The sequence below is a fragment of the Neodiprion virginianus genome, chromosome 1, assembly GCF_021901495.1.
Source record: "Neodiprion virginianus isolate iyNeoVirg1 chromosome 1, iyNeoVirg1.1, whole genome shotgun sequence".
Classification (NCBI taxonomy): Eukaryota; Metazoa; Arthropoda; class Insecta; order Hymenoptera; family Diprionidae; genus Neodiprion; species Neodiprion virginianus.
The window spans coordinates 38,958,545-38,970,664 of record NC_060877.1 but is presented as its reverse complement, the minus strand read 5'-3'; the positions used below and the strand labels follow the sequence as shown (position 1 = coordinate 38,970,664).

Here is a 12,120-nt window from a genome sequence, read left to right as displayed (position 1 = left end):
TTGCGCAACACGTGTATTTTCAACGGATTAGGCACAACTTGTCAAGCGTAATATCATACGTAAACATATATATGGGACATTCCACGTCAAATTAGAAGCCCGTTTACCTCATCCTCTTCGATTTTAATCATTTTTTAGTATGACGTTCATACCGACCCGAAGAGGTCTTGGAATTTTTTGCGCATTTTTTTAGCCATTTGTGAAATATGAAAAAAAACGAAAAAACCAATTCAGAAAATCCCACTTTTTAAAATCTGAAAAAATTCACACAGAGTCTATGATTTGAAATGTGATTTTTAAACACCACGCGATGATTGGATCTCGATACTTATTTTTTTTTTTCATAAGTTTTTAATTTTTCCATGTCGGGTTTGGAGTGTTTTGTTTTTTATTTTTTTTTTCTGTTCCCCGATCTATATAGATCACGGAATCATGAAAGTAATGTGATTCTGCAATTTATTTAGATCGGGGCTTATAAAAAATAAAAAAAAAAAGCCAAACCAATTCCGACTTGGAAAAACTAGAAACTTAGTTAAAAAAATTGTAAATATCGAGATCCCATTATCGTGTATTGCTCAAAAATCACATTTAAATCATAGAATCGGTGTGATTTTGTTAGGATTTAAAAAAAAATGGCGTTTTCGAAATTGGTTTTGCGAGTTTGTACAAATTTCACCAGTGGCTGAAAAAAATCTGTAAAAATTCCCGCGACCCTTTGGGTTAGGTAAGAACATCATACTAAAAAATGATTAGAATCGAAGGGGTGAGTTACATGGGCTGCTAACTTGACGTGGAACGCCCTATACACACACACACACACGCATGCATATCACAAGTAAACCAGTCTCTACAAAATTTCTGTACAGCGTTTATTGTTGTATTGGTAAAACCTCGAACTCGTTTTTCCTAATCTGCAACTCTAGGTAGGTATATTATATAATCGTGTAATACTGGATTAATTATTTTTTAAATGTTACCGCCTTATGTTTTTTCTTTCCTTTAATTTCGTTTGTTCGCTTTTTTTCTTCTACCAACGTACGATGAAATTCATTATCGGTGTTTAAATCGCTTCTGTACTGCATATATATAATTAACAAACTTCGACTAAATGTACGAAGCAGGAATCGCAAGCTGATTATGGTTCACCTGTATGTGTGTATTATCAAGTACTATCGTTGTGTATACGTATACATATATGTAAATGTATATACCTGACAGAGTTGAAACTCTGACGGAAAACGAAATTACCTCTTACATTTACAAGTAATAAGCTCAAAAAGTTAGCGCTGCTGCCACCGGGAGTCTGATCCATTATACATATTAATTTCAGCCATTTTATACCGCATGTTGTATGATATGAGATATGAGAATAAAGACACGTATATTAATGAAGTTGTAATGGCCGAAGTGGTAATTCTGTATACCTGTAAAAATTTGTAGTAATATAACCATGAGAAGTTTCAGATTGTTTTTTGTTGAGGGGGTTGTACAGTCGAACATCGACACGCTTTTGGTTATTTTATTACAAGATGGTCACACGTCGAGTGTTGTATCAAATTATTATTCCCCACTCAACCGTAAAGTTAACTTTTTTGACCTCACAAGCGGGACGAAAGTGGCATATTTTTCCCGCAACTCCAAATCAGCGGGAAATATGAGGCCGATCTAAAAATCCCAATTTTCAAATAAATATTGCGGCCAAATTTGAGTCGGAAATAAAGTCCTATATGTAACACAGGAATAAAATTCGACTTTATTCCCTTGTTACATAATGTACTATTAAAATCCTAAGCTTATACGGGTGTTTCCCTTAGAAATGCAAATAAGACTGAAATTATAAACAATAATATTTAATTGCTAATACAACGCCTATTTAGAGGAGTGAAAATCTATTCTGGTAAATTTGTGGAAAAAAAAAGTTTACCAAACAAAAAATAAAACATCGCGGACTAAATTCGAACGAATCTACCAAAATTTTTCTCCTTTCTAAAGCGGTTTGGAATGAAATGTCCATATCAGAGATCTCGATCCTAATTTAAAAAGGTATATTCAGTGGCCATCTCGTATTATTTTAACAAATTTCCAAAAAGTTATTGATCTTCGACCGATGTACAACCTGTTCGAAGTGCAATGCAACCCCTGTCATGACCGGATGCACCATAAGCCGAAAGTCGGTTGACCTTGGCTTGGTTACCCGCGTTGAACGACGTCGCGAAGACCTCGCGAAGAGCCAGCTGAAGGTCGGCACTCACCGGGTGCCACCGCGGTTAACCGTTTCCTGGCACGCGACCAGCGGAACTTTGCTATGTACGAATTCCTGGCTTCGAAGTCGTTCCGTTCCGTCATGGGATGGACGTTTTTCACCCTCCACTTTGTAATAACCCTGACGATTAACCGTTGATAGCAAGGCTTGACTCGAGTTCGAAGCGCAAGAAAGAGGCTATGAAACATGAATATAAAAATGACCGTATCGAAAAAATTGGCCGTCTTTGGCCTCTTGTTGGTTTCTTCCGGTTATTTTACGATCTTTTCCTTGGATTTTTCATACTGTGTAAATATATTATTTAGCTTCTGAGGAGGACCCTCCTCAAAGGGTCGAAACGTCAAGTAATTGACAGTCTTTTATCGGACCTAAGGCACCGAGAATCTACACTCACATAATTGAATAAGGTCGAAAAACACTTTGATAAATACTTTTAACCTAAGATGACGAAAAGTGGAGTTCTGATCGTTACAGGACATACACCTGGAAAAATGTCTGTATCGATTTGAATAACCCGAAGTGTTTCAACTTGACAAGTAACGCTTTTGCATGTGTTGGTCTAAAGTAATCGAGAGAGAGATAGAGAGAGAGAGAGAGAGAGAGAGAGAGAGAGAAAACGGTGTTTATTCCTACTCCGGGACAATACTTCCTAAGAGCACCGTTCCAGAAATTCGAGGGGGTATAATGGGAGATGATAACCGTTGCCGAATCCGTATAAAAACCCATTTCTCTTCTTCACAGTTTGTACAGAGACTCGATTTGGCAGGACACTTCCGGCCGAGGAAAATTTCCGGAGCGCATTTGCGTCCTGTCGCAGCTTTTAGCCCTGTAGTCGATTTAAACGGTCAGACGATGCCGCCGTGTCACGTGACACGACAGCCACAATTCTACAATTGTTATACCTACCTGTATAATAATACAGTGTATAATGCATAACGCAGAATATCGTCGATCGTTCCCGATCGAGATAATATGTGCTGTGTGGTAGAAGAAAATCGGTGAAAAGCTGGCCCGGTCGTGAAATATCTGACAAGTTTACTCTGAATTTCAGCAACGAGCCGTTGATTAACGAGGTGAAAACAAATTCGTGAATAACAACATAAACTCTTCAACTCGTAATTACCTACGAGGGTAAAAATAAGCGCCCAACGTTTTTATTCCATGTTTTTAAATTCTACTTCCATATACCCAGTGACGACGACGATGATGAAACGTATGACGTATATACGTACATACGTACATACGTCGCATGACAAACAAGAGGGTGGAACACAAAAAGTGAATTTATGGTAAAACGGGGTTTTAGTCAAAGCTTAAAGTCCAACGCGTTAACGTGTTCTTTCGAGTCTGACGATTCGAACCCCGAAAATCTCCGGAGGACAGACGGAGGTCTTTTTAATGTAATATATTTGTCATCTGATGGGTTTTAAGGTCGAAGAGGGATTTGCGCGATTCAACCGATAATAACGGTCGCCACTCGTCCACTGTGAAATGCCAATTTTTCTCCCACGTGCACGGGAGTGTGAGGGCGCAGGTTATTATTGGCTCCCGAATGTTGGAATTGAAGGCATGTAGGTATGTGGGTATGGAGGTATGTACATACGAAAGTATTCACGCCTTGGCGGCCGCCGTGTGCCCCACCCTCGGGTTTCACGTTGGGATTCGTACCGTAATAACCAATCAAGCACAAACGAAAGCTATAACAGTATCGATTGCTCTTTCACACCTGTGGGAAATTTCAAGTTTCGTATCGCGAAACGATTTTAGAGCTGACCGATGTAATCACTGGTTAATCAAGATTTTAACGACGTGTGCATGGTTTATGATCACTCTTTTTCCCTGACAAAATTTATACCGTATTCATTGCGATTATCGTGTGAAAGTCAGTTTCTGGTCAAATGATCAGAGGTCGTGAATTTTCACACTGCGTTATAGACTTGAAACCTTTTTTCACCTTACACTTCCTTCCAATGGCACTGCATGTGTAGGTATAATATTGCATCTATATTCGTAGTCTCGTTAAGTAATTCCGGTACCCGAACAACCCAGGGGTCCCTAGCATTCGAAAAAACGCCTTCCACGCAAACCCAAAGCTAACAGTATAATCCAACCCTAACCCAATCCCAAAACGTCCTCATTTACGTGATTCTCCGAACCCCCGGAACGTGCAAACCATGATTATATTGAGTAAACAGTGATGAACCCTCGAATAACGATTCATAATTCCCGCGTAGCCCACACAGGGTTCATATTTGACTTACTAGGGGCAGAAAGTATGAAGTCGAGCGATCAAAGCCGCATGAAAAATACCTGCTCAAAGCCTGTACAAGTTGACCATATGTGCCAATTACACCACAATGGAGAATATTCTTGATACATTCTCGATCAAAATTTAAAAACTCACTCGTCAACAAATGACACAACACTCAACATGAACTTTTAAATTTCAATGTTAACAACATATAGTTCGTTCTGTATAACACGCACTGTTCCGACTAGTGATCTAGGATATTTATTTTATGGTTCAACTTTGTCTTGATCTCGACGTTTTTAAAATCATTCGTAGACAGTAAATTGTCGTCAATTTTTATCTCGTAAGTATAATACCCGAGTAGCACATTTCACTCATTGTCGGCAGAACATGAAGTCCACTTATCGGAGACATTTGAAGCCAATGATTGACGATACGGCAACCATACGTTCGCAAATGTCCGCTAGGTTGTCGATTGGACTCGACTCCGACCTTTGGCTTATTCACAGTCAGTGCCCATGGTGTCCACTAAGAATTCCGTAAAAAATTCAAGGACATTGAAAGTGTAATATTTCCAGGAGACGAGAAAAATTCAAGGATAGTTTTCAGGACTTTCGAAGGACAAGTAAAATTCAAGGACATTTCCAGGTCCACTGGACACCATGTTACTACGTCTCAGGACGAAAACTTACCGACCGAGCGACTTCTGTCAACCCTGAGTAAATTTTTTCGCCTGTTGACATCTCACGCCGGCAAATTCAATGAGTCGGACGAAAGTGTCGTCGTTTCGAGTGTGCTACTTGGGTAAAATTCGACTCGACACCGAGTCTGAATAGTCAAACGATGGTCTCGCGGCATCTCGAAGAGGATCCAGTGTGGCTTACCTGGAAACACATCCACCTTACAAGTTACAAACCATCGCTTAGGGTAAGTGTACCAGTTACTGACCCTCTCCCAATTATTGACCTTTCTTCTAAAATTGGCAAGAAATAAATCTGTAGTATCCAACCATTTAGTAATCGAGAAGTTCCCAAACCAAGCCGTAAATTTATAATTTTTTAAAATAAACGGGTGAATATAATTGGGTCCAAACATGTCAACAACTGCTACACTTACCTTAAAAGAGTTACATAAGCGGTAGTCGAGTCGTTCTATGCCAGTCGTCGCCATCGTCGTCGTCGTCGTCGTCGTCGTCGGTGGTTGTTCGCGCACCCGCCCTGCCGTCTGCAGGTGGGGCACCCGGCCACCCAGTGGAGGGTCGACGCGTTGGTTCGTCGGTGGTTCCCAGTCAGAACGCCCGTATATTCCACTTGTCCCCCGCACCACGTAGCCAAAACCCGCGGCACCACACCCTGCAGCCCCAGTATTAGTCGAAGCAACGCACGAGGTCCTCCTCGTCCTGGTCCTCGTCCTCGTCCTAGTGGAAAACGGAATCTCACGAGGGACCCTCGCAACTCCCTCAACCCCGTTCAACGTCGACTCGCGTCCTTCGTTTCACGTCTCGGCGTCGAGCATTGCAACTAGATTACGGAAAGTAGACGCGTGCACGTTTATAAATGAAAGAAAGTAAAGAAAATAAATATAAATAAATCGATCGCACGGCCGAATCGAAGGAGGGTAGGTGCAAGCAGCGGGGTGACGTAAGGGGGGGGGGGGGGGATAGTAAGGGGGGTAAATGCCGGGGGCGACGAGGTGGTGCTTCGCTGCTCGACGACTAGTCGAAGGGGGTTAAGTGGTGCGCTTGCTTCCGTAAATCCTGGGAGACGAACCGACTGCAGTCGAGTACTGCTGATCGGAATGCGCGTCGGCTTCGAGCCGCTCCGACCAGACGCCGACCGTCAGTTTTAAGGGAATTCCCCGAGTCTCTGAGGGGATTATGACATGCGGTCTTATCCGGTCCGTCGAGCACTCGCCAAGATCGACGTCAGCACGACTTCCGGTTGAATCGAGGGACCGCCGCCACCTAAGCCGCGCGGGGTAGATCGAATCGATTAATTCGGGGGTGAGAACTGGTATTTTCGAAACGGTGCGGTGATATTTATACCAACGAGGACGAGGCTTCCACCCTTCTCGACCGGCTGTACGGTCCGATAACCTACATAAATAATAAGTGCGCGGCCTTGACCTCACGCTGTAGGTTTATTTTTATTTTTATTTTTTTACACGCGTTTCGGTAGGGCTGCTTGGTTGTGCCGATTTTACACGAAATCAAGTTTCCATTCTTTTCGAGTGTTTCTCGGTTCGCGCAAAGAGGGTTAGAGAGACATATATATATATAAATATAAATAGTGACGCTTGAGACTCTCGCCAATCCGGCGCCGAAAGGATGAGCACTTCCGGCGCTACTCCGCTGATTCTAGCGAAAAAGGGTCACCACACCATCGTCGAAGGCAAGTATATATTATACAATCCGTACGACTCGCGTTATATTATAAAGCTTCACGTTGTTTTTCTCACGGTTTTGGTCGCCGTTCCAAGACGTTGTAATATATTTTCTTCGCTCTGCTTCCCACATGCACTCAATTTTCAGGGAACGTTGCTGAAGATCGGACATTATTATTGTTATTTCTTTTTTTTTTTTTTAGCTTCTTTTATGACTACACGAATAACATGGATAAGGAGGCAACTGTTAAAAACCAATTGTATACAAGCAGGATTATTTGTACATTTATTTTCTAGCCTCGTGAAAAATTATCAAATTTTTTTTATTCACTCGTCTTTAACCCTATGATTTTTGAAACTCATCTCAACAACACCCATAACTGACTTTTGTGAAACAAGAAAAAAAAACATTTGATTCATACCTGTTAAAAATCTATTATGATACATACCGCATTTTCGATTTGATTGCTGATTTTTTATATTCTTTCTCCAGTTCTAAAACAAACTCTCGATTTTTTTAATAATTTAATAATTTAACAATGATTTAAAAAAATAGAAAGAAACGAGTTCCGACACTGAATATTGCGTGAAAATGTTTCATTTCGGAAACCACATGTTTTTTTTTTCTTCTCTTTTGATAAAAATTAATTTGGGTGTTTTTGAGATGGGTTTAAAAAATCATAGGGTTAGGAGGAGTGACCAAAAAAATTTGAAAATTTCCTTGGCAACTTTTCAGGGATTGTACTAACGTAGAAAAAAGCGTTGGTGTAATTAAAAAATTTCATAGTCAACCGTTTACTGAGTTGGCGTGGAATTCCCCATATGCATATGTTAAAGAAGCATGAAGAATAGACACACGAACGTTATAATACGCGTGTAATTTCTCTGCGTCGATTGTCTCACTCGCGCGGTAGCAGCGATAAGATGAGATTTATATCCAAGATTATGTTCCAATTTTGCAACAATCGCGGCAATCGCATCTCGGAATAAAAGCGAATAACTCTAAACCACATCCACAACGGAGAGAAAAAAAAAACCCAATCGCATGCTTTTATAATTAAATAGCAACAAAATCAGGTTGAGTGGAAATACCCGGCAGCAGATTCTTATAACTTATTCTTATACCTCCGTTTGACCACAGAATTCAGCAGAAAAAGAGAATGAAATTAATTTTTATCTTCAATATAATTTATGCAATATAATGCGGTGAGTAGACTGCAACTTGCCATTAATAAAATATTATAAAAAAAAAAAAAGAAAAAAAAATGATTCAGTGCATAGATCTCTTCCCCTCTTTGTTTACCCATCATCCCCTGTCGATCTCTTTTCGTACAAAAAAAGGGTCATCGTGTGTAAATGAGTGTGCAAATACTCCACGTAACACAAAGCACAAAGCTATATGTTGACACCCGAAATTATTGACTCACCCTACGCGCAAATATTGTAACCGTGAAAAGACCGATTTAGAAATTACCAGAATGATCAATCAACGCATGAAACGTGTCATCGGTAATCTATACCTCATTCTGTTGTCCACGATCACGATTACGGATGTATATGGGACCCATAGTTGTGGGTGAAAAAAATTTCGTTGCAAAAAACGTGACGAAACAAATGTTTAAAAACTGTCTCAACAAAGTAAGAGTAATCGCATCGTTTTAGTATTTTTTTCACCGAGAAATCCAAATTTTTTTTTCAATTCCGATGACCAACAGCTCGTCTCGTTCCTAAACGAATTAAACTTGGTTAAATTTTTGTACAGATTATTTTCATCTAAAATCTTTTAGTAAATTTAGATAAATTTTTGCATCAAAGTCGAACGAATATAGATCCTTCGGTAAAGATTTCAACCATCTGGAACACTTCCATCACGACGAATATTCATTTCTCATAGATGAGCTACAATCATCTTGATGGGATTATGGAAATATCGTAGATTTCCCGCGAAAACTTATCTCCGATAAGTTATTTGCTCGTTTTAGCATTATATACGTACCTGCGGGTTTCCATCAAGTGTTTACACTTTGATGCCGAGATGGAGGTAGAAGGTTCGGCAATATGGGTCTCGGTTCGATCAGGATTTGACTGGCCTACTTCTTCCCAGCTTCCGTCGGCCATCAATCTTTCAATATAACTTCGGCGGAGAAGTTTTCAAAGTCGATACTAGACTACCCGCTTTGCGGTTTTTAACCGTAAAACGTTAGACCCACCTTTACTTCCTAATCTCTCCACACCCTCGCACATCGATGCCCTCGACACGGATTATCTTCTGGCTTCGCTCTGTTTACACACCCTTCTATATTCCATCTATATTTTATACCTCTGTATACCTGTATACTTTTTTTACGACGCTTTTCGTCGGTTTTAACAGAAATTAAAGCCCGGAATTGGACAACGAAACGCGACATTAACTTAGAAGGAAGGAATTTGCGCGAATTTCGTTTATTACGTCTCTAATTCTTATACGTAAGGAATTCTTTCGGTACACAATTATTTGACTGATCATAAATTTATGGATTTATGGACAGGAATACCGAATTAGGTACGGCAGGAATTTTTGCACTGCATTGTTCGTTTAACATCTGTAAAATTATATAATAAATTTTATGTGGTACGTGTTTAGAATGAGGTGAGTTTTATTTCGAACTTGCCGTTGACTTTGGTGAATCTTTAAAGAGTTTTAAAATTCGAAAAAAACCTGTGCGACATTATTTATTTATTTCTTTATTTTTATTCTCACCGTTAAAAGTTTGCGTAAGAACCTCGAGTTACAATTTTCGAAGAACTGTGTGATTTGGCTTTTAGAAGTTATTTAATTCGCTTAGTCTGTGGTAAATGGCGGTGCTGATTAGGCTACGAGTTTCGGGCGGTAGAAAACTTTCAAGATGTTTACCTTTTTGCCTAACGCGCCTCAGGCTTTTCAGCGATATTTAACCAAGCAAAATTACGAGGAAGAAAACTTACGTGGGAAATAATTTTGTGTATTCAACGGATCGTCAACAATTAAAAAAAAAAAAAAAATTAATTCAGACGCTCCCAACTTTGCGCAAGACCCAAAACGGTGATATGTAATTGAAAACGAATGGAGATAGTCAGAAATTTCATTCACCCGTGTAAATCGCGACGTTCCTCGTTGCATGCGCGTATAATGCATTAATCAAACGTTTTCTTACGTGACACAGTGCAGGAAATCGACTGATGGAAATCGATGTAGAAGAAGCGTTGTTAATAAGAAGGTCAAGCGGAGTTTATAGCTATACCTACCCGGTAATGTATAATTTCGTTGACCCAGTTGCGAGATATCTAGAGTGTATTTATGTATGTGTGTATATGTATACCTACGTATCGTAATCTTCACATGTATATATGTATACCCACCCCGCGAGTTTATTCAAAATGTACGCCTCTCATTATACGAATGCAGGGGTGGCTAATTCAACCTGTTCATGTATCCTTCGGAATTTCTATGCGCCGTCGATCCGCAATTCCGCGTTTTATTATTGGGCTGTGGATGAACTTTATGCTATACATACATACTTATGTATAATATATATATATGTATATATACCTTATACCTTATACCGTTAATTTATTTCTGCACTTTGTAATTCGATAACATTATATACCTGTACGTATACGTCATCGGATCTTCTTATAGAGGCTTCACTATGTATATACACACACTCACATATATAGATATTTATATGCATATAGGTATTTATATGTATGTACAGGGTCGTTAAACGTGCGGGCTGATCGCGAATATAATGTATAGGTATATACACATAGAACGTTCCTGCGAATCGAGTCGTGCCTTATATTTTATTTCTCCATGCCAGGCTCTTTTACTATGCGATACGCTGCATTATTGTAACCGTAATCAGGTATGTATTATATTATTATCTATGGGGCATACCGCGAGAAATCGTTTCCACGAGTAAACGGTTGACCGTGACATTTTTTAATTTCACCAAGGATTTTTCCTACGTCAGTGCGAACTCTGAAAAGCTTTCGAGAAAAATTTGCAAATTTTTTTAATCACTCGACTTTGGTAGCCGGTGATTTTTTGAAACGTGAAAAAAAATATTTGGTTTCCGAAATGAAACATTTTCACGCAAGATTCAAAGTGGGAAGTCGTTTCTTTCTATTTGTTTGATTAGTTGTTTCTATTCTTTTAATAGTTTTTTCTATTTTCGTACCTGTTAAAAATCTATGATGAAATTTTGATAAAAATCGCAAGTGTGTTTTAGAACTGGAGAAACAATTCAAAAAATCAGTAATCAAGTCGGAGATGCGGTATGTATTGTAATAGATTTTTAACAGGTATGAAACAAATTTTTTTTTTTTTTCCTGTTTCACAAAAATCAATTTGGGTGTTTTTGAGATGGGTTCAAAAAATCAACCCTAGATTCATGTACGATCGAAAACAGGTTCAATTCTCTATCCTGATGCTGATTTACTTCACGCTCGGTAATTTTTTATCGAAATATCTTTGATTTTCAGCGTATAGCTAGCTCTATGTATAAATAGACTTGGCGTGGTTTTATTTTGTTGTTGTTAACGTACAGTCGATTACGTGTAAGTATTAGTCTAGGGGAATTTGTTCGACCGTGGAAAAATCCCGGGTTCCATAAAATTGATGAAAGTCGGAAAACCTCTCGGGAGCTTCACGCCAAATGTGATTCCGGAGCCTATAACACGCCGAAGCTCCGATCTCTCGCGCACTTCCGAAGACCAGCCATTAAATTTCATGATGCTGAATTTTTGACCAGCTGAAATACAATTTCGCACATCACCTCGACTTTACCTGCACTCCATATACGAGTTATGTGAACGTTGATGTTGGTGAGCTTGTATACCTCCATGTTATATATCAATGTATGCGAATCTGCACCTGGCGACGGTAACGAGGCCGGCCTGAATGGATATGGAACGGGATTTTTGTAATTTTTAAAAGAGCATTTGAAACATTTAATTAAGTGTGCGAAGCACGCTCACGTGAAAATGAATTCATAAAATTATCGTTTTTGCACATTAATTGGCTGTTGTACGTAGAGATAAAAACTTTGGATATACGTAACGGTTTTTATCGACAATATTTGTTTTTCACTTGTTAGTTTTTAGTCGTTTTTTCTATTACTAACTATATATCAGAGTTACTGTAAAACTTTGACAATTCAAGTTGATTTTTTTTATTGCTTTTACTTTTTATGGAGGTTGGCGA

General features: G+C 39.2%; 1 protein-coding gene across 3 annotated transcripts in view; it reads left to right on the top strand.

Annotated features, from left to right (window-relative positions):
- LOC124304991 (solute carrier family 12 member 4) overlaps window positions 1–12,120 on the top strand; it is a 75,344-nt gene that overhangs the window by 15,294 nt on the left and 47,930 nt on the right. The window contains exon 1 of one of the 3 annotated variants that reach the window (XM_046763896.1): window positions 6,235–6,904. The exons of the other annotated variants lie outside the window; for them this stretch is intronic. Within the exon in view, the coding sequence (XP_046619852.1) occupies window positions 6,841–6,904 (64 nt within the window). The 5' untranslated portion in view covers window positions 6,235–6,840. Of the gene's footprint in view, window positions 1–6,234; window positions 6,905–12,120 lie in introns of those variants that run through there. 3 annotated transcript variants of the gene reach the window in all.